The 25,650-nt window shown below is 40.9% G+C and overlaps 2 protein-coding genes across 5 annotated transcripts in view; one reads left to right on the top strand and one right to left on the bottom strand.

Annotated features, from left to right (window-relative positions):
- LOC115055658 (protein FAM13C-like) overlaps window positions 1-11,667 on the top strand; it is a 17,051-nt gene extending 5,384 nt beyond the window's left edge. For 2 of the 3 annotated variants that reach the window (XM_029521607.1, XM_029521609.1), the window contains 15 exons: window positions 2,233-2,460; window positions 2,701-2,815; window positions 3,110-3,207; window positions 3,854-3,911; window positions 4,439-4,513; window positions 5,835-6,042; window positions 6,708-6,957; window positions 7,193-7,325; window positions 7,619-7,700; window positions 8,374-8,609; window positions 8,755-8,838; window positions 8,956-9,060; window positions 9,472-9,686; window positions 10,191-10,292; window positions 10,745-11,667. In XM_029521607.1, coding sequence (XP_029377467.1) covers window positions 2,233-2,460; window positions 2,701-2,815; window positions 3,110-3,207; window positions 3,854-3,911; window positions 4,439-4,513; window positions 5,835-6,042; window positions 6,708-6,957; window positions 7,193-7,325; window positions 7,619-7,700; window positions 8,374-8,609; window positions 8,755-8,838; window positions 8,956-9,060; window positions 9,472-9,686; window positions 10,191-10,292; window positions 10,745-10,871 — 2,116 coding nt within the window. In that variant the 3' untranslated portion in view covers window positions 10,872-11,667. The remainder of the gene's footprint in view (window positions 1-2,232; window positions 2,461-2,700; window positions 2,816-3,109; window positions 3,208-3,853; window positions 3,912-4,438; window positions 4,514-5,834; window positions 6,043-6,707; window positions 6,958-7,192; window positions 7,326-7,618; window positions 7,701-8,373; window positions 8,610-8,754; window positions 8,839-8,955; window positions 9,061-9,471; window positions 9,687-10,190; window positions 10,293-10,744) is intronic. The other variant, XM_029521608.1, reaches the window with a different exon arrangement.
- On the bottom strand, window positions 10,325-25,650 carry LOC115055659 (phytanoyl-CoA hydroxylase-interacting protein-like). Of its 2 annotated transcripts, XM_029521610.1 has the most exons (6): window positions 25,641-25,650; window positions 25,351-25,537; window positions 17,304-17,500; window positions 15,848-16,022; window positions 14,337-14,454; window positions 10,325-13,214 (listed from the first exon to the last, which is right to left on the bottom strand). In XM_029521610.1, the coding sequence occupies exons 2-6, from the start codon at window positions 25,454-25,456 to the stop codon at window positions 12,674-12,676; spliced, it is 1,137 nt and encodes a 378-aa protein (XP_029377470.1). In that variant the 5' UTR covers window positions 25,457-25,537; window positions 25,641-25,650; the 3' UTR covers window positions 10,325-12,673. The 2 variants fall into 2 exon arrangements, with proteins under 2 accessions (XP_029377470.1, XP_029377471.1); XM_029521611.1 differs by lacking the exon at window positions 25,641-25,650 and having other exon boundaries at window positions 17,304-17,496; window positions 25,347-25,556.

The raw sequence follows: 25,650 nt of genomic DNA, 5'->3' as shown, positions 1-25,650 counted from the left end.
GTGTCATCCTGTGGCCAATCCAGACAGGTAAAAGCCAAAAGCCGGTGGGAAAAAACAGCCCAGCAGTTTGTCCTCACCTCAGCGTGTTAAATAAAACCAGACTCTGAGGCATCTCCATGTAACTCAAAGGAAGAGATGGTTCGATTCTAAAGCATAAAATGAGTCACATGCTGAGGAAAATTATAACACAGTAGAGGAAGTAAAGGATGTTTTCTTGTCTCGTCAGCTTCAGCATAAGTCGGGTCTTAAAGTACTCCGGGACAGTGTCGTTGGACTGCGATTTAAAAAAAAAAAAAAATCAACATTAAAAAAACAAAGCTGTTGATGCGGGATTTTGTCAGGTAGGAGCAGTCAGTCGAGTTCACCCATCAACAGAATGAGAGTAACAGCTTTCCCTCCAACCAAACTAACATCACCAGCCAATCAGCAGGGGTGGACAGAAACGAAGTAAATTTACTACCCTACGGTCCTCAAGTACAGTTTTGGAGTACATCTGTACTTTATTTGAGTATTGTTTTGGGGGGATACTTTTACTTTCACTTCACTACATTTGAAGGACAAATATTGGACTTTTTACTCCACTACATTTCTATTGATGCTCTCGTTACTCGCTACTTTTGCGCCAGTCTGACATTAATCATTCATTGTTTTTCATTGTTTCATCGAAGTCACTGTTGGAGATGACGGAGAGTCAGTTTATGAAGACGTCCTAACAACAGACAGAGGACTTAAAATAAGTGGATAGAAGAGAGGCGGAGACGAGAGGCCTTTTGGTTAATTATTCCCTATTCTCTATTTAGAATAAATAGAATAAATAGAGAATAGGGAATAATTAACCTATTAGAATAAATAGAGAAATAAATAATAAATAGAATAAATAGCCCTGATAAGTGAAAACAACATTGGTCTGCAGTCTTACACTTGGAGTGTGTAAGACTGAAATGACTGAAGACTGAAGTGTTGCCTTGCAGCAAAAAGAAACAATCTTTAGTATGCTGTAGCTTGTGCTTCTCTGAATTTGATGGACTGCAAACATTGTGGTGTTTACATCGGTTTTCACAGTGTATGCAATAGTTATACTTATTGTTGTCTGCATTTTTTTCTGGGTTTCCTGGGTTTTCTGTTTTTCCCCCTTTTGACAAGCATCTGTGATGAAGATGAAGGGTGTTTGAAGTTTGATTTATCACCTTAACAACAATCACTGGTTTCCTGCTATTGTACTGACCCATCTGCTGTAGGTTGCATTTCTTGAGTCATATGTAGCTTTAAGCAAGTACGTAACTGCTGACTTTCTTTTTGCCTCGTTTGTCCTTGCTTTTGCTTGGAGCAGTTCGTTAAAGCTTTACACAAGCATGTTGTTAACCATTAGATTAAGCACTGTTGACTCATGACCTGCTGGCTGTTTGTTTGCCAGACCACCAACTGGGCACCATATGATAAGAAGATCTATACGCTCAATTTCTGCTAAAAGTTAACATATTGAATAAGAAATTGTATTCAGTATCAGTCAGTCTTTCACTAATGCTACACGGCAGAAACCATTGGATTGTCATCCAAAACAATTGGATGACAATCCTTTTATTTCCTATTCGTCCACTTAAAAAAAAATGTCCAGGGCTATGAATGTATGAAACCCTGAGGAATCTGCCTCAAGAGCATCTCTATTCTTATGGAAACCTTACTGCTAAGAGGGTTACCCTTCTATTGTGTTTTTGTTTTTTTTTCCTAAGGGTGTGTTTACAGTTTATGCATGGTTAACTGGGTTGACAGATTGAAGAGAATTTAAACTTAGGGGATTTGAGAAAATTTGCTGTAGTAATCCTCTTTAATATGTGAAAACCCACACTAAAGGCAACTTAAGAGTTCTTCTGGAGAGCTGTCACTATGTTTTTGGTGTGGTGAAGAAGAATTTCTGTATTGATAGCTTATATGTAGTCCACTTAATTGACACTGTGATATGTTTTTTTTTTTGTTTGTTTGTTTGTTTTTTTAGAATATCAATTTACTTCAAAAGGGAGCCATTTTAGTCTGGATGCCATAATTGATTATGATCCTACTTTAAAGAAAAAAAAATTGGTTGAGCCTAATTACTGATCCACAGTATAAAGCAGTTTAAGGATTCAATAAACACAACAGTTTATAAATCCTTACAATTAATTTGATAAAAATTTGTATTTTCCTTTTTGTCCTCATCTGCTCTATCCCGCGTTCTCTGTCTTTGCCTCTTCATAGGTCTGACACAGTGCAGTGTGGGGGTTGTGAAGTCAGCTCTGACGTCAGAGCTGACATTCAGAAACAGATTTCAGACCAGGCTGCTGTTGAGAGGAGAGGTGAAAGTACAGATGCAGGCCATGTCCTCTCCTGCCCCACTGACCCAGGGCCAGAACAGAATCCACACCAGAGTGGACAGTCACAAAAGGTCCAAGGGGAGCCAGCAGAGTTGGTGTATACCACACATGTGTGAGTATCTTTCCTGTTTGTCATCTCTTTTTTTAGACACAGATAATATCTCCCCCTCAACTGGTCGGTGGCAGCAAATTCCACAAATGCTACTCACGAAATTTTTAAGAAAAAACTTTGGATCGTTTGTTTCTTCCCACATGCCTATCTCATAAACTTCATAAGCAATCATAAATACGTAAATACATTTTGGACTTATCTAATTCCACTACCACTGAATAATTTATGCTTTATCAACAGGACCATTTCACAGATGTCATCGTTTACCTCCATAGCAACAAAGCAAGCAGAGGCGAAAGTAGATGAGGTAGAGGATAGGACACCTTCCTTTGCCATCAGTGATGTCTGTTTAATGGTGTGCATTGTTGATTTTCTCTTATATTTAATCGTATTAATGTTTGTTAATGTGTTTTGTTTCTGTTGTTTGTTGTTTTTATTTTTCTTGAGCCCATTGAACTCCACCACTCAGCCTCTAGCTGTAAATCTCATTCAGCAAATGTTTCTATGGCCTTTCACATTTTTATATCTGTAGAAGAAGCTGCTGCCTCCTACATATGCTTAAAATACTCCTAATGGTGCTTTTAGTTTTGCACAATTATGTTCAAAATCTTTGCGACAACAAAGATATATGGATTCAATTGCTTTTCAGGCTTCCACAGAGGCGAGTCGGAAGTCATCTCTCTCAGACCACTGCATATTGAATGAATTACAAAGAAATGCCCAAATGCAGAGTCAACATGCAAAGAGGTGAGAGGGAAGCTTCCACATGACAACATATGATGGCATGTTATTGCACATTTGTCTTTCCCCTTCGTTTCTGGTCTGTATTGTTTCATTATACAGCTCTCCCTGTTTTGTGTAATATTACATATCAATGCAAAAAAAAAGTGAGAAGCTGTTTTGACAAGTAGTGTGGTGGTAGTTGGAGCAGTTGAAGTGTGTCAGATTTGATTGTATCCAATTTGTTACGGATGTTACAGTTGTTTTTGAATTGTGTACTTGGTTTATCATTTCAGCTCACTCCTCAGCCCTTCATTCATTTGGGAAGTATGTTATCAGAGCGTTATGCTGCTCACAGCCATGTTTTTGATATGATTCCAGTCCAAATAACACTGACTGCCACAGGGGCTCACGTGAGCTAGCTATATTAGGTTGACCTAGCATGGTGGCCTGTAGACTTCTTGTTTGCCATAGAGAGCTGTAGGACAGTTCATCTCAGGTATGCCTCATTAGTGCCACACATAAATAAGCTCTGTCTGGCCTGAAAGCTTCATAGAGCAATGGGAGTGCTACTTGGGAGCAGGTTTGATACAATATTAAACAATGTTACTGACAAAGCACAATGTGTGGTGTTGTTGTTGTGCCTGTTGTTGACAAGAGTTTTGTTTTTCAGTCTGTTATGCTGCACAGATTCCAAGACAGAAGTCAAAACCAAAACACCACAATGGAAGGTAAACAATTTCTACAAGCAACGTCTTCAATTGCAGTCAATTTAAATTATTCTGTGATAGCTGGGTTTGAAAGTTTGAAGCCTTATTCCTATGAGCTACCAAACTGTAATCTACTAATGCACTTGAAACCCACTTAGATTTCAACGTTCAGTCGCATCCCTGAAATTCAGTTTTAGATCAAAAACTAAAACTTCAAAGTGAAATGAATGAATTTTCAATAATGACACCAGTTGTACAAAGAGGATATTACAATATACATAATAATTGATGGTCTCGTTTAGCACTTGTTAAAGACAGGTGAGATGAACCTCTTTCAGTTTGATGGGCACCCACATGTCAACTTTTGTTAAAAACAATGAACAGTTACAGAGAATATTTTCTCTTGAATATGATTAGAGAAAACAAATTAATTTTCTTTCCACATTTGTCACTGCAAACAAAATTTTTGCAGGTGCATGGATGACCCACAAATGTGTGCCATTTTGGAAATGAGACTTGATCTGTGCATATGCTGTGTGTTCCTTCAGGAGCGAAAAGAAAGAGGAGGAAAATGTTGTGGTTCTCCTTGCAATGATTACAGAGTCAAGAACAACAGCTTCGACGTAAGTCCTCTGTATCTTTAAGTACGCAAATCAACACTTTTTTGATGTTGATGGTTTCTATGACAACAGGAGTGCTGATACCTCAGGTGGTTCACGCTTGTGTTTTCATGTTTGCACCTGTGTGTGTATTGCTAGGCGCATGTGTGGTCGTCTGTGGTTGTTTTGCTTTGGTAATAACAGCTTCACTCCTTCCCCTCCCTCCCTTCCATCCATCCACCTCCTCCCTATGACGCACAAAGTGTTTCTTTTTTTATGAATGAACAGCTGAGGATGGAAAGAAAGAAGAACCCGATCCTTTATCTGGTTTTGTTGATGGTGCCTAACTGAACAAAAATAAGATGCCCAAAACTAATGTTACTGATCCTTCAACCGCCTCAATGAGTTCATGTTTTTGTTTCAACTCAAATACAATTTTTTTTCACTCTGCACAGCACCATCAGAATTCATTGCATATACAGCCTCTTACACACACACACACACACACACACGCTTGAGCTAAACATTACGTGACTCTCTGCAGGTCCATCACATAGACTCCGTAGCTCGGTCTGACAATGTTGCCTTGGAAACGCCTCGTCATATAGAGTACCTCTCTCCTCCCTCCCTAACACACCAACATTAGCGGTATTCCCGCCGATCTCCTTCCTCCACACATGATGAATAATCCATGTGGAGGCAGTTCAGCAGCTGAAGTGCCAGGAATGACAGTCAGAAAGAAAAGCATGTGGATTTAGGAATACTCTTTGGGGACTAGTTATATTCTTAGGCATTCACACACCCACGATGCGAAAGCACATTGCTTAACAGAGATCCCACACTGGATGCTGATGCACATACAATACCACTGACTGACAAAAGTCAGCAGGAGTCGTGCTGGATGCATGCCTGGATGGCTGACCAGCTTTTTGTTGTACCAGGACCTGAGGAGAGCTTCAGCAGACAATGACTACATCTATCTGTTTTCGTAACTAGCTGGAAACTAGCTGGCAAGATGAAAATGATCTATTAATTTTTGCCTTTTTTTTTTTTTTGAGAAGTTGGTTCCTAGTTTTTTGAGAGCACCTCCAAAATAAGCCTGCTTATAGGGCTTTTTCAGGAGGAAAAGACAACCACTCGTTTCACTTCGTCCTGGAACTCGGTGCCCAACCAAGCTTCAGCCGCAGAGTATTCCTTTTCATTGGAGCGAGTAAAATGATTTTACAGGACTTTCCAAGACTCCTGATCAGCACTTGAAACACCTGAGACGCTCATAGGACTCATCCTTCTGACAACTCTTGTTCTTGCTGGTCTGCCTGAAGCCATGTTCTGCTTCTGTTTCCAGAACTCCTCCCTCAAGCTACAAGCCTTGGAGCCTGACTTGAGACCCTCACAGACAGAGCTAGATACCCAAGTAGGAGAAAAACTACCTGCCCAGCAGCAGGCTGTATCACCTGAAGCTTCAAACACCTGTTTGACCCATAAGCTGCTCCTCTCTTCACCATCATCACCACCTACTCAGGATAATCGCACGGTTGAGTCATCACAACCTGGTAAGACAATGGCAATGAAATACTGGCACAATGAAATGATAGCATTCATGTTCCCTGTTTTTTGGGCAAAAGTTAAAATATTCTTAACTCCTAATAGCACAGCAGTAATGATTTGATGTGTATGATTTGTCACAAATTTATTTATGGAAATAAATAGTTCAAAGTGCATAAGCGTGGTGGAGCCTGTGGAGAATTCTGTTGTAAATCAATCCCGTCATTTAATTAATCTCATCAAATAAACGAAGAGTGATACATAACATGTCCAGGATTAGTGTGTTTATGGAGTGTCTATTTCATCATATGTTTTCATTCAGAGCATGTTCCAAGCTGCTGTAATTCCTCTGCTACCAGTTAAATTACAGTCAGTAAATCTCAACAGCCCGGTGTGCTAAGTTGTGTAGCAGCGCACCAAGGTATAATTCTGTTGAGTGCTTTTGTACAGCCTCCTGTGACCTAAAGTAGTTTATTCCCTCATTTTTACAGTTTGGGTTATAACTGCAAATGTGAAAAGATTTCATATTTGATGACCAGGAATTAGGAAAGAGCTATTTGTTGTTATTTGAATTCTCCTTCCTTCAATACTTCGTTTTATCTCTCCTGGAAGAAGAAAGTCAGAGTTAATGCAGTTTTGAGTAATTATTTTTTCCTTGCTTGGTCTCTTACAGCACATGTCCCGCTCCTACCTTCATTGGAGTCCAGCCCTCTCCTCTCCACTGCCACTCTCTCCAAAGAAATCTCAGAAGATGATAATCCGTTGAGCCCAACAAGCCCGAACAGCAGCCCACTACTCTCTCGTTTTTCAACGACTGACTGCCCTGTTCCTTCCCCGCGCTGCCCTAACCTCAGCCACAGCCTGCGGTACAACTTAGACCCAGATACTGCTCCATCTCCACCATGTTCCCAGCACATACGCATGTAAGATGAATTTTCTCTCTCACTCTATTTAAAAATAATGGCTCACAGGTGAGGTAGTCTTAAATTCAATGTTAGTGAGACGGCAGAGTAGATAATGTTGGAACAGCTACTATATTAATCAATTAGTTTCTCATAGTTAGATGCAGTTTGGAAGTGCGAGTCTTATTTCATAAATAGGTATCAATATGCATGTCAAGAATTGGACTGGGGACTGATTTTATTTTTCTATCTTTAGGGCTCGCTGCAGTATCCACACTGAACCAGATGAGGGCTATGTGTCCATTTCAATGCTCAACAGACACATCCACTCCCTGAGAAGGAGGATCAGACATTTTGAGGAGCGTTTTGAACAGGAGAAGCACTATAAGGTGAAAAAGGAAATCAGAGCTATGTGCACAGGTAGATTGTATCACAGTGATGTTTTTGCTGTTGATACTAACCACCAAGATCTCACTTGAGTGAATCACGAGTTGGAGTTTAATTTTAATTCATTTAATTTTTCTTACACAGTCATATGCTTGATAGGGTTTCTGCATGATATTGGTAAACCTGGAAGCCAGCTAGACCAGGAACAGGGGATGAAAGTAACATGTCTTGCTCCTGCTAAAGTTTTTTTGTTTGTTTGGTTTGTTTTGTTTTTTTTTTTCAAATTGTTTTGCAGCCAGCTCATAATGACAAGACAGCCCATCCAGAGGTGGCCAGACTAATGAAGGAACTCATCAAGAGTCGCAAGCAGCTTAAAGGTCAATGACAAAACTAAAACCAGTCTATGTGGATTAACATTTGCAGTGTTGCAGATACATTTTCTAGTCAAATGTAACATCTTCTAATACAAATGCAAGACCTTCATTTAAATCTACTATAAACAAATCACCAGTATCAGAATCAGAAATTGTTTTATTGCTAGGTATGCGTAAACAGGAATTTGAGTCCGGAAACCGCAGTGTATTAGAAATATTTGCAGTGGAATATTTTTGATGCATCAGTGAGTTAATGCTATTTCTCCAAGGTTGATGGTTTAGGTGGAGCTGATTGTCAGTATTTCAAATAGTTAGTTTTGCTCATTACTTGAGTCAATTATATATATTATACAAGCTTTTATATGGTTTTAATGTAAAAAATCTATAATGTGACAAGAGTTTGTAGGTGCTAAATACATGCATTGGGGAAAAAAATCTTTGACTGTGAAATGTAGTGATATAAAGTTAAAAATTACAGTAGTGGCCTTAAACAAAAATATCAACATTTACACAATTGATTGTCAAAGAAAAAAAGATTTATATGATGACAGAATGTCATCATATATTATGTTATTTTTCACTGGTAAACAAGGAAAAAGTATGTTTTGGTCATAAAAGGCACAAAATTTTCATTTTAGATCTAGAGGTTTTCATGTTGTTGTTGTTCTCCCTTTAGAGCTAAAGCTGAGACAATCAGAAGATGTTGGGCTGAGAGCACAGGGATGTTTTAACACACCGGCTGAAACAAATACGACCAATACAGACCAGAAGGAGGCAGCACTAACAGGAGCTGAGCTGCAGCACCTGAACAATAACAGCAACACCAGTCCAAATGTGGAGGAAACAGTCAATGTTATAGCCAACAGACTGAAAGAAAGACGGCAAGAGCTGGGACTGCCTGACAACATTCAGGTTGATAGAGCAGAAATGTCTTTGACACAATAAGTGCTGTTGTTTAAGTTATAGTTATAGTTACTCACTTGCTACAATCATTATGATCCTATTTGTTGACCAGCCTTGATTAGCTGTTAACATTTTCCTTTTGCTACCTGTGAAGGAAATGACCCATTACCAGATGACCATGGAGAAGACCAACATGCAGAAGTGTTTGCTTTACTTTGAGAGTCTGCATGGCCGACCTGTAAGACCAACCTGGATATCTTAATCTTTGATTTTGTTTTACTTCTCTCCTTGTTCATTCCCAGTTGTGGCATAAAATCGTTAAAAAGTGGTTTCTGTTTGTGTCCTCTGTTCTCAGAGTACCAGACAAGAGCGGACTCTTATGAAGCCTTTCTATGATCATTACCGGCTTCTCAAGCAGCTTCTGCTTTTTTCAGATGCATCAACTGTCATCACAACAATTGTGAGTAATTTAAACTGAATTAAGAATTTTGAAAATGATTCGATTGTCCAATAGAGAAGGAGAAGACACAAACTCTCTGACTTTGACTTGGTAGAATAACAGTGAGTGTTGTTTAAGAGTGTTTCTCGATTGTCATCTAGTGGTCAGATGTAAACACTACATTAATCCAGTGAAATTAAGTACTGCAAAATGCTTAATCCAGAACAATAATATTAAAAGTGGGTCAGTTTCACATTTTGTTTTTGACAATGCAGCTACTTATCTGAAATACAATTTAGTAGCCCACAATAGGGATGACTCATCGTATTCAGCCTTATGCTGCTGCAAACAGTCCTCTGTTCTTGTGTTCATCATTTCTTGACAAGTGTTTACATTGACTGACACTATTGCTCGCTTTGTGTCAATACACAGGAAGAAGAGGAGGGCTCTGATGAAGGGTATGTTAAACAGCGAAGCCCTAGGCAGCAGCCACTTTGGTTGAAACCTCCCAGGTGTGTGTCCTCAGGTGATTCGCTGCATCTGTCATCCCTACAAATGCCTGAAACACCTCTGGTGTCCCCACTGGAGGAGGCCAAAGGTTTCCAACCAGAGATCATCTCCATGGCAACTTTACATGAAGCTTCAAGGTATGGTCTGTCCATGTTTAGCTGAATTTTCTGATGATGTCTTTTGATATTAATTACAATAATATTTCTTATGTTGTATTTGTTTTTTCCATTGCTCTGAGGAATTACAAGAAACTGTGTTTTGTCGAAAAATTTGAAATGTATTTTTTCTCAGTGAGGCACGCTGTTCTCGTGGTTTGTTTTTTGCGTCACAGCAAGAATTTTTCTGGGTTCAACTCCCAGGCCCGGGGCCTTTCTGTGTGGAGTTTGCATCTTCTCCCTGTGCCTGCATGAGTTCCTTTTGGCTTCCTCCCACAGTCCAAAGACATGCAAGTTTAGATTAATTTGTAACTCTAAACTCCCCAAAGGCAGGAATGGAAGTGTGATGGGTGTTTGCTCCTGTATGTCCCGATACGTCTGTCCTACGAGAGACTGGTGTCCTTTTCAGGATGTACCAGCTTTAGCATCCGCGACATTGATGGATATGTGGTATAGAAAATGAAATGAGACTTTATCTTCACACAGGAAAGAATTACTGGATCACCTCAGGATGGCGCGATTGGAAAAGCGGAGGCTTCACCAAGCACTCAGAGAATTTGAGAACCATTTCTACACACAGATTGGCAGGTAAAGGTCACACACAAACTACACAATGCATCCAGAATTCTTTAGAATTTTATTTTGTCTTTTAATAAACTTGGAACATTTGGTTTTCTACAATGCCTTGTGAAAAACAAAGAAAGACCATCCACCAAAGAAATTCCATCGTAATGGTACAACAGTGTAATGCACACTCACGTAACGTTAATACAGCACAGAAAGCTCAGGAAGGAGACAAAGAGATAGAAGACGTTTGCTCTGTACACACACAACTGTACACACCCTTGTACTGTACATGTTAGTCCTCCAAAGTAAATACAGTAAGATTTTGAATACAATACACACTGTACAAAGCTATCTGAGTAAGGCAACATAGGGACTATCAACCAGTTATGGAAGCTGCTGTAGGTTGTTTGAAAACTACAAAAAGAAGCTTTGATTTTAGTTTGCATCTTCTTTCTTCTGTCTATTTTTAACAGGGCTTGTCAGAAGGAGGATCGTGGGCCAATGGCAGAGGAGTACTGCCAGTATAAGAACCTCAAAGCGAAGATCCGTTTGCTGGAGGCCCTGCTCAGTAAACAACAGGACTCAACCAAGACCAGTTGAGTTAACTCACAGTGGGACTTTTATCTAACCTAACGAGACTCGGTCATATCTTTAAAAAAATGGATAGAGGGTCAAGTCTTTTTTCATGCCGTGCTCATTAAGTTGATGCACCTTACATAAGTAAAACAGAATGAAAATGGGTGATGATCTGACTGAAATGCTGGGCAACTGAAGAATTATTTAGTCCCAAAAACATGTCCCTTGTCATTCATGACATATCTTACTATCAACCAGATGTAGCAAGTGTATGTTATGTAGCACTAATCTGTGTCAAAGATGAAGAGTTGTAACAACTTGATGTAAGTTACATATTAGCAATTTAAGTGCTGAATGGATATTATGGCACAATGCTTTTTCTTGCCAAAATAAAGTTTTTGGACAGATGTATCCATAGCTAAGTGGAAACTGCATTTTAAAAAGAGGTAACATGGCAAAAAAGTTGTAAGCTTAAATGCAATCAGTGAGACAATCCTGTATATTTTTGTGCATGTCAGCTTTTTAAATCCTGAATTGTGCTATGATATGCATTAAGAATTGTAACGATTCAATTTACGGGTCATAGTGCATCATAGTGCAAGTTATATCTGCTGTTAAACTTGTCTCTATCCCCTCATTTTGCCTATAGTTTATTGTTTATTCCCACTAAATTCTATTGTTGACAATGATCAGAAATTTTGACATTGTGCACTTCTGGTTTATATAATTTATATATATATATATATATAGATGTGTGTGTGTGTTTGTGTGTGTGTGTGTGTGTGTGTATCAATAAAAATAAATATTTTTTCACATTTATTCTGCTTAACACAGTTTATGGTTCTACTTTCTTTCTTTCCACTGACTACAAGAAAATAAGAATGAATGCTGCAGAAGAAGTTGCCAGGTAGAGGTGCTGACAGCATTCATCCTCATGCTTTACTGCATCATGCTGTTTTTTTGTTTGTTTGTTTTTTTTTTTCTTTAAGGTTAACAAGTTAGTGAGTAATTCACACTTGGTCATCGGAGACTTGGTGAGTACACATTTTAGAGTTGCATTGTTGCATTAATACTGCTTTGATTCCACAGCGGTTTCATGTCCTTTTTTTTTTTTTAATACCTTTGGTATGAAAAAAGATGACTATTGATGCTGCAGCCCTAGAAAATTGTAGTACCATTCTGTGTCACTAGTAGGAGGTAAAAAGAAGTCTGATTTTTTTTCTACTGTTGAATAAGAGCAAAACATTTCTAGTAAGACAAAGTAAGTCATCGAAAATAACAAAATGCTTGTCCACACAGGTGGCGGGCACTCAATTAATAGCATAACAATAATAACAAGACAAAGGTCATCAATAAAATATAGGACTAAAGTTTAAATTAAAAAACAGGAAATTTAAAAGGAGCAGCCCACATTTTGAAGCACAGTTAAAGGGTTTGGCCAGTATGCCAGTGTTGACTTACAGGGTGGATAGATGAATCTGTGTTTTTGGTGTCCCAGGTTTAGATTTTTCAGATTTTTTGTAAATACCTTAAGTTATGGTTTAATGCATGAATTAAACATTTAGGGTAATGCTGTTAAGACAAGGAGACAATGGTGCAGGAGTGGGTGTAGCTTCCTCTATTTTTGTCCACTCTTCTTTGGGAATGTCAGTCTCTTGAGAGTACAGAGCGGTGTCCGAGATATGTTGGTGTGCATGTCTGGGAGCCTAGTAAATCTGCTGCTTCATGCATGTGTTGGTCTGCTTCATCAGTACATGGGTGTTCCTGTATATAAAGAGGTAACTCACCTCTTGTCCTTCCCTTCCTTTCCTACAATCTGCTGTTTCTTAGCGTCCCACACTGATGTTGCAGGTCTTGCAGCTTGGGTCCTTCTTGGCATTTACTGTCGACAGACTCATCAACTGGTGCCCGCTGATCTCAGCCACCTTCCCCAGTGCCAGGTCTACAGGCTCTGTGTAGATCACCTCCAAGATGACATCCTGGGCGTGATGAAACACGAGGCCACCATCACCCTCATCCTGCTTGCAAGTAAGAAAGCGGTTGTTGCTGATGTCGAGTGCAGGGAGCCGTTGCTTACAGAACTCGTCACCTCTGGAGCCCTTTGGTGCCAGGACCAGAATGACGTAATGATAGGCTGTATACATGCAGTAGAAGTCTCCAAAGAACAGGTTGGTGTCAGGGTTGAAGAGTGCATCAGCCTGAACCTCAAAGCGATGGCGGCCGTAAGGGGAGTCCTGCGGAGGTTTGCCTGTGTTGAATTCTGTGTTGCAGCTGAAGAAAATACCCTCCAGTTTGCCACTGATGGGTGAGCCATGGCTGCCACTGTTGTCCTTCACTGATGGCAGCATTCGGTTCCCCTGCACCTCGCTGCAATTTGGAGAGAACAATTTATGGCCAATCAATATCAATTATCAACTGCCAGTATGACAAAAGGCCAAAAGCTGTCTTATTGTGTAAGACGTAGCCTTGTCTGGTAAAGCAGTAAACAGAGTCAAGCATCTAAATGTGCTGAAGATCTTTTTCATCAGCATATTAAGTCAAGTCTGTCTCAAAAAAACTGCAAGAGAAAAAATTGTGCCACTGAAAAACAGCATATTTCTTTGTCACTATGATCAGCTACCAGAGACCAGAAACAGCTTTCAGGCAGCAAGTTAACAGATAAACTTTCACAGCAATGAAAACTTCTCTGGCAGCCACATATCTTCCTCACAGAGAAACTCTGACCTCCTAATCTCCACTGATGAATTGCAGTTATACTTCTACCGCTTCAAAGATGTCATTCATAATTGATGCCTTGTTGTGGGCACCATGGAATTATTCAACTCTGACCCCAGGCCACGGGACCAGAAGCAGCAATGTCAGTGCTGTAACTCCCCACATGGTGGTGCAGTTGAACACACACATATTCAGTCCACTGAAGCAGCTGCAACTCAGCAAAAGACTGCCCAGATGACGTCATGGTGCAAAGCTCCATGGCTTTAGTACAGAGAGTGTGTGCTTTGCTGGGTGGGGAGCTTTTATTCTGTGGCAGAGGACAGAGAGAGGCCATTTGGAGAAAAAACACCATTACAGCAGGAGGACTAGACAGGCAGCAGGAGAAATGCACTGACCTACACAAACTAAAAGCAGTAAACACTAACTGTGACAGTATTTCTGTAAACAACTACAACAGACTACTCCTGCTGTATTCTTCCTTTCCTTTGGCTGTCAGTCCTCCAACATCAAAACAGACTTCTACTTTTGCTGCCCAAAGCATGTTTCTCTTTTTCTCTCCTTCCCCTCTGTCCTTTATTGTCTGCTATTGTCCAGCAGAGACACACAGAAGGCTTTGGCCCGTTAAGAAAGGTTGTATTGTACTGGATAGGTGGAGAGGAAGGAAGAAATAAACAGTGAGTGGCTCTTCAGATTTAAATTAGGCAGAGCTTGTTGCTATTGGAAATTGATGTACATATGTGGATTTATCAAACTACGTGGCCAACACTCGCTTACCTGGCATGGTCAAAATACTCTTTATTCTGGTTCCTGTAGAAGACAGAGAAACGCAGCATCCTGCCAGAGATGACCTCTGCCTTCTCCAGCAGCTGGTTGAGATGCACGGTGGAATAATCTGCAAAAGGACAGAACACATGCCATCCTGAAAATAAATATGCTGTTGCCAACAGCAACAATTTCATCTGTCTAGCATATTTTAGTGGAAGCAAACTCAATGTGCTTTACATTGAAATACAAAATCTATAAAATACAGGATTACGCAAAAACATCAGCAGGACCAAACAGCCTCATTAGACTTGAATTCAAATCTGGGAACAGTTAAAAGGCAGTTGCCGGACAATGTGAGAGGCCTGATCAGTTTAAAAGTCTATACTTAACAAATGTCACTTGTTAATGAAATACTCTCCTGAGGCTACTCCCTCCCTAACTTCTCCATATTCCTCAGTTGAGATTACTCCACATCATTGTCATTCAGTCTTGTAGTATAACCTACATTCACCATGTAAGCAGCTAAGCCAAATAGAATTTGTCAAAAAAATAAATAAATAAATAAATAAATATATATATATATATATATATGAAAAAAAACCATGATAATCCAGGCAATCAATTTTTTCCACAAGCACTTGAATGCACAAAGGAGTAAGATATTTTCCTCTCTATAGCAATAGTAATTTTGAACTGTGCCAAAATACTATAATATGAAGAAGGCTTCAAGCATTTGCATGTTAAATAAATATGAATTCATCAGTGCAGCTGTTTCTTAGACCTTTAGCCCATTTTTCTAATATATATTAACAGAAGGCCTTGATACCATCTTTAAGTATTCTCCTGAATAATATTCGCACGTTAGATTTCATTTTCTGCAAGCTCTGTGGCTTTAGAGATTGCAGCATTTGTCAATCAGTCGGTGTACCATAGTTTAACAGACTGAAATAGTTCAGCAACTATTTGGCCTATTGCAATGGAATTTTGTGCTGACAATCAATTCAAGCAATCCTGATGCACCTTTTGTGCTTAAGTTTCTACTTGTTCAATAATTTGTTTAATGACATCAGCCTCACCTTATACCAGTTAGCAGCTCTTACCATTCTAACTTTGTGATTGCATGATGTGTGTCATAGACCAACAACAAGCCTCAGCCTCCTCTGATAAATTTCTACCCTCAAGCCTCTAGCCCATCATCTCTCTCCCTTCCCCCACTCTAAGCCTCTAGCCAGTGACGTTGCTCTCTGTGACCTCTGCATCAGAAAATGTGCAGCAGAGCTCCCCTTCTTCCTCTAATCTTTCTTTTTCCTCACCAGCCCCTCCTCCATCTTTCCATCCACTCAGTTTAAATTAGCCTCCCTTAAGTGTCCAGCCTCATCCCGTGCTCTATCGCTCCCTCCACCCTACCCCACACTAAATCCATCCATTCTGTTTGTTCTGTGTCATTCAAGTTGATCATCTCCAAAATCAAAGGCAGCACAGATGTCACACATCGTGACACTGTCAGCTGCATTGCTCACCAGCAGTGCAGAACTCAATGATCTCGCTCCACTCTGAGACAGCGTAGTCCCCATCAGTCTGTTTTGATGCAGTCTGCACAGCCACGGTGTACTCTGTGCGTGGACTCAGGAACCAGTGGCCCCGAACCGTCATGGGCAGGGGCACTGCCTTGGCCACGAGCTTGGTAGGAACATCCTGGGAGTGCAGGAGGAGAGGATGGAAGGCAAGAAGAGGTAGATGGTTACAGGAATGATTGAGTCAGAAAAAGAAAACTCAAAACTTTTGGCAACAACAAACACACAGCCATACATTTTATGTAGATTAACACTATGGGCACTGAAGATGGCAACATTTTCGATGGTGACCATGAATGAAAACATGATTTTGAAGGACATCAGACAAGACTTGAGCTACATAACCTCCTTTCCACCATGAGGACCTAGAAAAGGCAAAACCAAGCAAATGATTTACACACGCGGGAAACAAACAGAGAGACAGAGAGAAGACCGAGAAGAAGAGGAAACTGATCTAGATCCAAAACATGTAGGGGGATCCTGCCAAACAAGACTCAGTGAAGATAGATGGGCGATGTATAGAGGGAGAGTGATAGGAACAAAGCCTGGACTGCTTTATAGCAAACAAAGGCTAGCAGAGATGCAACTGTCATCAGAGAGAAGAAACCTTGAACAACACAGTTACGGGAGAGTGACTACAAGTACAAGGAAGTGGACTGATGAAAGGAAACTATAAGATTAAATCAGACTGCCGACTATCCACTGCAGGAGCTGCAGTCTTCCTGCTGCTGCTGCTCTGAGCGATATTAGCCTTTAAGAGCTCGGAGCACAGGCTCGCCGTGGAGCCTTTGAACAAAAATACCTTGAAAAAAATTGAGTTTTTTCGCCTCAAGTGTGGAAGGAAAGGAAATGGCATCTGGAGATAAAACGTGATGTACCTCATATTTTTAGCTTCAAATCGGTCATTTTAGGATTCAAAGATCAAAGATGATCGCAACTTCAGATGTTTATAGTAGAGAAATAAGGTATTTTGTTGTGAATATGATGCTGCAAAATGCTCACACAAATGACGTGGACTAAAGAGGAGATTGTACATGGAAATTAATATATTTTTTTGAGCTGTACTTGGCAGGAATAGCTGCTGAAAAATAGATTTGACTCTCAAGGACACTTTTCCTTAGTTAAATAATGGTTGTGGGGATTATTGATATTTTTGTTTGGTGTTTAAGGATTAATTTAGATTTATACTTGCACGTTACCTAATTGGTTGTCTAGGGCCTCATTATGATTTTTAAATTTTCTCACAGTAAATCTCATGATGACAAAGCCTTTCCTCCATGATACATTCCTTCTTTTTTTATGAAATGCATTAAAATCCATTCAGTGAGACTTCAACAAAAGGCCTTTTGTTGAGTCATCTCTCTCTAGTACTGCTGTTTATCCAGGCTGATTCAAGTCTTACCTTGTGCTTGAACTTATTTGAGTTTTTGTTCTCCTTCTTGTTCAGGTCAATGAAGTAGTGTGTGATGCGCTCCTTGCTGCGAGCCTCCATGTCCCAGCAGATCTTGAAGGAGTCACAGGTAATGTTGCTGATCTTGATGTTCTGAGGAACAGGTAGCTCTTCCATCTCAGAGATGCTGCCATCCTGGGATTTACTCCCTGTGATGTGAAAAATACAATCAACGATGTTGATGTAATGATTTATATCAACGTAGAACAGAACATTTGGCACCAAAACAAAATGACAGGAAGTCAGATCGCGACACCAAGAAGAAGAGCTAAGTTGAATTTTTTTACCACATCAACTTTAAATATTGGCTGATAATGACTTGGGTGATACAAGACAGTGATCAGTGATTGTAAATCAAATATTTATTATCTGAGAAATAGTAATATTTCTTGTGAACTAGAAACCCTCTGTGCTTTTACAGTCTCTGAGCAATTACTGCACAAACAGCCTCACAATAATACTTCTTCCATATCAAACATGCACAAAGAAGTGGCATATATGTTGCCATAGAGACACATCAGTCCCTCAGCACGCGCATACACACGGACCCACACACACACACATCTATCTGCTTTCCAGAGTGTACGTGGCATTAAATATTTCAATCACTGTTGATTGAACCCCCCCTTCCACCACCCCCATACACACACATACTGGAAGAGATGGATTCATTTATCATCAGCAGGAGGGGAAAAATGCTGCAACAAATATAAATTTAAGTCAAGGTGACCTTCAGCCGTTCGTTAAGTCAGGTGAATTTGGAAATTATCAGTTTCACAGTTTCTTGTCATGTCATTCCCACCTCTCTTGGCCTGGAAGGCGAGGCCGTTACAACATTGTTGTCGCCCGTCCATTAGTCAGATTGCAAAAAGTAACACAGCATGTAACAGCCCAAAGTGCACACTGAGGCCGATGAAAATGTCAATGGTTGAATGAGAGCTTTGTAGTATTAGGATGAAGATAGACTTTGCGTCACACTCGGAGAGACACCCACTTGGCATGGCAACAATGTGTTTACTGTGCGCAGTCTGCAGTCTAAACACGAGAATGAGTAAAACACAAGAATGCAGAATTTGGGAGTAACGCATAACACAACTTCACTGAATAGAGAGTGGACAATGGCAGGAGCAGTGGAGCATGGAACGTCTATCTCCACTCATCAGCTGAGAGAGGCCACCATAAAAGCGTATTCCCATAATTGGAGTGTGTGGACTCTCCTGTCTTGCCTCCACAACAGTGGGAGCTTTTGTAGACTCATTTTAGGAAATAGCCAAACACAAAATGATTCCAATTATCAGTGTGAGAGTGGCCTCACAATTTTATTCAGGTTTAGCTCTTTTTCAGATCATTTTTTTGAACTATCTGAAAATAAAGACGATAAGACACAAATGTACGGTCTTTACCCCCCAGACCCCCGACTTACCTCTGTACTAATCACTGGTTGCTCATCACGACTAGCTGATTACTGCAAATAATCATCTTGAACATAAACATAAAGACTCTTATCATTACAAGCTTTGACAAAACTGCTGCTAATGTGAACTGCATTATAATATATCATGGAAATTTACTGGGAAAAAATGATTTTCACAGAAAATGTATTTAAACATGATCTAGTCTTAATGTGGATCAGTTACATATTACGGGCACTGGAGGGATTCTTGAGTCTATTATCTACAGGCCGCCATAAGCAGCCTTAGCCTAATTGTGCAATGATGGGCTCTCAGGCATCATCCAGGCACTCCTTGAAGTTGCTACTTTGCATTGTAAAACAGCTCATCTCCTGGATGGTCCGCATTAAAGATCATCACATTGTACTTAAACCCTGTGGAGCAATTAAGTTTGGCTTGGACTGAAAGGGTCAATACAGGACGTAAAGGTGCAGCTCTGTCAGAAAATGGGCCGACCAGACAGTGAACTCTGCAGTGTAACACCCCCCTGAGGCTTTGTATGGCTGACCTCTGACAATAAGAGGCAGAGCTTGTTGTCACTCACTGAGAGAGAAAGATGGAATACATCCACAGGAGGTGAAATATTGCCATTGACTTTTTTTTTTTTTGTTTGTTTGTTTTGTAAGTCTCTGGATACCATTGCATGTTTTTACTTACTCAGTCTATCCCAAATACCCCTCATTTTGACTGCCTGGCTGTAGATATTAGCTTAAACCAAATACAGAAGATGAAAAACCAGTTGTGGTGTTGTACCTGAGGCAGAGTAAGTTTCCCGTCCTCAAAATGTTATTGTCAACACTAATGTTTTCCCTCAAACACTGAAAGCAGACCTGATGTCTTAGCCCTGCCGGCCTCTCCAATGCTGACATGGCCACTGCTTACTGTAATGCTCTACTAATGAACCTGCAAATGGAGGCCCCTCAAGGTTTTCCTAATACAGTCAGATATTGCCGACATAACACTCTTACCGCTACTCCGTCAAGCTAAAAGTGATTCCATCAAGAAACAAAGGTTCTGAGGGCAGAAATCCGAGGAAAAGCTGATGGAAGAGAAACCATCTGCAACCAATACTGCTCACTGAATGGTTCAAAGTCAAACAATGTAAAAACACAAATTTCAACAACCACAATATGAAAGCGAAGATATTAAATTGAGCAATATGCCAACATGCAAACAAATGTATTTAGAGAATGATGACATTGGCTACAAACTGAATTTGCATTGGACTAGGCTATAGTATGTGGCAGCTAGCCTTGCCTGCAGGTAAACACATCGTTTTCTCGTGAGATCCAGTGGCTAAGGTCTGGGAGTCTGAGTGCACAGGATGAAAGCTGAAGGAGCGGAAGCCAAGCAGGATGAAGGTCAAGTATTAAGAGAGAGAATAAAATGGTTCACACTCTTAACAGTGGGCCTAGCCCCTCGCTGTGACTTAAATGTATACGTTGATATTGTATCCTGGCCCTATAGAGTCGCATCCAGATTGCGACTCTAGCTGATATTCATTGAGTCACCTCTTCACCATGCATTATGTTATGTTATTTTCTGGTGTCCCTTATCACCCGGTATTATAGTTTAAGCAGGAGGGGGATTTGGTTTAAACAGGATCAAGCAAAATTTTATTTTTTTTTTTTATCATTTATTTTTAATCTTGGGAGGACATATTACATATGATGTTCACAGGGTGTTAAACAAACAGAATATACCTCTGAGTAAATTCTGCTATACACACAGAGCAGTGAAAAGGCTGCAGCACACAGAAGTATCTGCCCTGCTGCCAAAGGAAAGCCCAGTCTTCTAATTCCTCTCTTTGGCCTTTTACTCAGTGTGCAGTCAAATGGCAATGAGGAGTGACAAAAGACGCAGGGTGATCATTAAAAGTTTTGTTGACATATACATAGGACCACCCTAATGGCTCTCTGTGGTAGGATTTGTTTCAGTCACACCTCGCTTGATACAGTGAATTGCTTCTTGGCACTTCATACTGGTGAAAAGTCAGTGATTTGATTTCAGTTCAGGCCATCTACACAAAGTAAACGTGATCACAACTACCACTGTCAGACTATGGATCTCCATTTAAAGGTCTATGTTTCTTTATGAAAAACAAGTCCCCTTCCAGGCCAGGTTGAGGTTGAAAAGTCATTTTGAACTTTTTGTCTGGTTTACGATGTGAAAAAATAAAACTGGCAAATGATAGTAGCCCTGGCTGCCTCCGACTGCAGAAGTGGGCACTCAGTCAGACGAACCTCCCACTTTTTAAGTTGGAGTGTTAGGTCTAAAATTGAATTGTAGACATGAGCAGAGCAGAACAGACAGTCACTAGTTGCTGATGTTCGATGGCCTTTGAAAATTCGCCTTTGTATCTCTCGGCACACAGACTAGACTGAGACAGAGTAACGCTCAGAGAGAGGGAAGCTGCCAAAAGAAAAGCATCTTTCTCTCTGTGTGAGACAAACAATGCCCTGTCTAACAGTCTGTTCCACCTTTTGAAAATCAATAAGCTCCTGAATGGCAAACAAAGATCTTTTGAAGGCACCTCAATAAGACAAACTTCAGTTGAAAGATGGCTCACTGGTTCCTATTACTATAATAACAATAATAATAATTAAAAAAAGTAACAAATGAATGAAATAGCAGATCTGTATGGAGGACAGATCTGTTTTTCCAAAAATCTGAATGAGTCATCATTTCTCATTTGCATTATAAATTTAAATTCTTAAACAACAGGCTGCTGCAAAATCCTTCAGCCTGTTATGGTAATTGCAGGTCTTCTTTTAGCAAGAGAAGACTATTATGCACCAGCAGTTAGCCACTGAGAAATAAGGAAAATTTACATCAACGTTTGAAGCTGGTTTTCACAATCAGACACTACAAACAACGTCAAACAGTACAGGAAGGTCAGCTGAAAGTGAACGTATTAGCATCTGATGAAGGACTGTTTGATATGTAGCTGGACCTTCTTACCAGCACAGTCAGGGCACACAACTGCTCACATTGAACGTCGGCCAACTTAAAATGCCAGTTTACTCAGCTGATGCTTTATGTCAGAAGGCGGGCCTGCTGTTGCATCATGTTGAAACATGTTGGCTAAGCGCTGCTCAACTCCAGCACATCACAGTTACACAGTAGGAATTACCACTTAAAACTACGTCTGGGGGAAGGTACTTTGATACAACGCTCTGAACAAAACACAGATTCCTGCACGCTAACGTACTCACAATGACGATATCCACACACTAATGTTGCTATCACCATTTTAGCTTAGCGTGTCAGTATTGTTAATGTTGGCTAATTAGCAGTAAACACACGCAGCTAAGGCTAATGTAATGTCACTGCAGGTATTTGCGTCCACATTTACATCTACTCATTTGTTTTTATCCAAAGTGACTTATAAGTGAAGGGCAGCGCTGGAGCTTCAGCTCGAAAGGAGAACGTGAAGAGAGCACTGACGTACTAAATGTTTTCACTCAGGTTTCTTGCATCCGTAGTTAGGGTGAGGAATTGAAGATATTCCAACATTCTTATTGTGATGGAGACACTGATTAACCAAGAAAAACTAAGAGCTATTTCTGAGGTTTATGTGCAGACATATCCACGTTCAGGCGAGCTGGAATCAGTGCCGTGACTGTGTGGCCATCTGGCCAGGTATCGTTTGGTGTTGCCTGCATGTTGACATAAGAAGTCATGCCAGCAGAAACTTGGAGCCAAAAAATGACAAATCTCAACCTGGCGCAAGCTGTAGAAGAAAGGCCAGATGGCCACATAAACAGTGAACTTCATCCACTGAGGATCTTAGGTATCAACATCAAATGTCATTCCACTGCATTCAATAGCTGGCGAGATATTTTGCTTGGGACCAAAGTGGCGAACAGATGTGGGACCATCATCGCCAACAATCGAGGCGCGTTACTTGAAAAATCATTTATTGCCACTCTGATTGTGTGACTGTGCATGAGATTCAAAAGTAAGCCTTTTGTTCAACTGTGGAGACACTGCATTGAAGAAACAATGCCAGCATTGATTAGTAATAGGCAGGCTCAAAGTGGGGACACAATGCTTGGTTTTCTCTCTCTCTCTCTTTCTCTCTATCCATCCATCCATCCATCAATCACACAGATACAAAAACTGCCTGCCAGACTGAAGATGTCACAGCTGAGGTTGCAGTATTTCAGGCAGAGAGGTGCAGATTGCAGATACAGTACATGCCTGCACAAATGGCATTCATCCATCAAGGCAACTAAATTATGTCAGCAGCCACAGCTCAAAGGTCTTGCAAGACATGTTTTGTGTATTTCATTACCCCTTCTAAGTACGTCTTAACTGCGGATATCAAATCAAAATGGTGGCCAAGTCAGCCTCTGAGAGAATGGAGACAAATTTGTGTCTCCAGACTTCTGCACACCGATGCAGGGGAATTCCTATTTACAAATGTGGATTCTGTGATTTTCCCAGTACCCATCATTCTTAGCCAAACATTCCCTCCCCCCTACTTATTCAAGCCACAACCCCATCTCTAAACTGAACCATTAAGGCTGTAGCACCCCTCTAACACAGGATACACACAGAAACAACTTGTAGCCCACACACTGCTTTTGTGCATTGAAATGCCCAAACAGTCCTCCGTGTGTGTCAGAGAGCTCTTTCCCATAGACGACCCAAGCTGAATGCATTTCCATTTGCCAGGTCAGCATAGGCACATAAGCCTCTCTCGCTGGCAATTAAATATTAATGGATTTGGGGGATAAATTTAGAAAGCGATGTGAAACTGAAATAAATATGATCCTTGGAAGAAAGTGCACATTGACCTGAAAATAAGACGGTCAATTTCCAAGAAAACTTGGGTGGCTTTATGTAATCCTGTATATGAGCTGTAAAGTATATAATATTTCTGGAGGTCTCATAAGAAACTACATTCAAATTCTGGAGGTGGTCAAATTAGTAGGAAAGCTAATACAATCCAATCAGTACAGTCACTTCAGAACAGAACTTAGCAGCAACACACACTTCACTGACTGGTCCTGAAGAAACACACAATTAGATTATACTTTCCTTTTATGGTGCACAAGTGCAGCGTTCTATCGTCTACTGTGCATCAGCCATAACCAAATCAAGAGCAGATCACCTGAAAAGCAATCTGGGCCATACAACAACCACCAACTGTTAGGCGATAGACACGCACGCAAAAATGGCAGACGTTGTGACTATGTTGCTCCATAAACAGAGAGTATGCAGGTGTCAGACACACTGTATACACTGGGTGATCTACTTGACAAAGAAAAGTGAAACTGTTTTACTGCAAAGACCAGGATTATCAAAAAAAAAAAAAAAAAAAAAGGTGCAAACCTGCAGCATAGGAAGCACTGTGGAACAAGGAGCAAGCATCCATTGGTGATGTCCTGGCCTAGCCTGCACACCATTATTAAAATCATAGCCGTAGAATCAGGCCAGCAAAGCGGTAAGAGGATATAAACTGCATCCTGCTGTATTACATTAAGAGAATCAGCTCTGGCAGATGAGAAAATGAGCGTGGTACAATGTGTGGTACAATGGCAGCACTGTGATCAGATGCTGGGGGTCATTTGAAGGCTCAAAGACACATGCAGCACTGACTCCATGGGCACGTTAACGCACGAAGAAAATCTGGTAGGGAAATTCAATCCAATCCTTCCTGCTGCACACAACAAGGTGTGATCTCGTTCGATTGCAATCTTCCTTAAAAAGGAATCTCTGTGTCCATGAGTCTCGATTCAGATTCGGAAATCAATGGTTTGTAATTTCACAGATGGGTGTGTGCGGGCTGCACCGTCTGTGCACATACACATGTGGGTGCAGCCATGTTTGAGTGTCTCCTTCTCTCCTGATGATGACTTGCTTTTTTCCCCCTCCTCACCATTATAATTCGCGTCAGGGTCTGGCCACGGCTCTTGCAAAAGCTGCCCATCCATTTTGACAATGAGAATCTGGCTTGCAGATTGATTCTAAGATGTGATAAAATGCGCTTCCGTTCTTTATTTGATGGTAAATATCCAGAAAACTTTTGGATGGTGGGGAGTCAGCCACAGACTATTCAGCACGGGTGAAGGTGGGTGACTTGATGAATTACAAAAATTTACGCCCCAGAGTTGTTTTTTTTTTTTTTTTCTTGTGCTGAGCTGAGCAGGGGATATGTGACTAAAAAGTAAAAATCCACCATGTGCAAAGAAACTGAAGGAAGAGCGGAAGCAGCGGTGATAGGCGGGGCGGCCGCCTCTGTCCATGTCTGTGGTGCTGAAATAATCAGGATTTGTCTGTTTGCTGGAATATACATTTGTTTTTGAGCAGGAATCACTCTGTCAGCAAGGAAGGAAACAAAAGCAATGAATCTGTAAAAGACTATCGGCTATTCCACACACGCATTCATCCATCCAAGCAGCCGGCGCAGCCACCGGCCACTGTTCACTTCAAATACACATTACGGGGTACAAAAGCACCAGCAAACAGTCTGCAGCGACACCGGAATCAAACACGGGGGCCTGAAGCTCCCGCTTACTGCGCTGATATCACAGACTTACCATCTCGTTCGCACAGCTGTATGGCGTCCAAGCTCAGGTCCTTGATCATCCCCTCGCAGGGACTTAATGGACTGGTGATGTTGTGCGCCAAGCCTGGTACCTCCATCTCTGCGGTGCTGCTGCTGCTGCTGCTGCTGTCTCTGCCGGCCAAATATCGTCCACTGCACTCACACACAGCCGCAGGCTTCTTCGGTGCACGGCGGTCAGGGAAGAGAAAGAAGGAAGAGAGACGGCTTTCCAAGTCAGTCCCCCCCCCCCCATCCACCACCACCACCACCGCCCCCACCCACCTCTGCTCGC

Source organism: Echeneis naucrates, chromosome 15, assembly GCF_900963305.1.
Source record: "Echeneis naucrates chromosome 15, fEcheNa1.1, whole genome shotgun sequence".
NCBI classification, from domain to species: domain Eukaryota; kingdom Metazoa; phylum Chordata; class Actinopteri; order Carangiformes; family Echeneidae; genus Echeneis; species Echeneis naucrates.
Note: the sequence above shows the minus strand (reverse complement) of the source record. Positions and strands in the feature narration are given on the sequence as shown.

Excerpts from the sequence above, each read along its gene's own strand:
- LOC115055659 (XM_029521610.1), bottom strand. The coding sequence starts at position 25,456 with ATGGAGGTACCAGGCTTGGCGCACAACATCACCAGTCCATTAAGTCCC. Across the intron at positions 16,023-17,303 it reads CAAATAAGTTCAAGCACAAG|GATGTTCCTACCAAGCTCGT; the intron begins GTAAGACTTGAA and ends CTGCACTCCCAG. Across the intron at positions 14,455-15,847 it reads CATTGAGTTCTGCACTGCTG|ATTATTCCACCGTGCATCTC; the intron begins GTGAGCAATGCA and ends GTCCTTTTGCAG.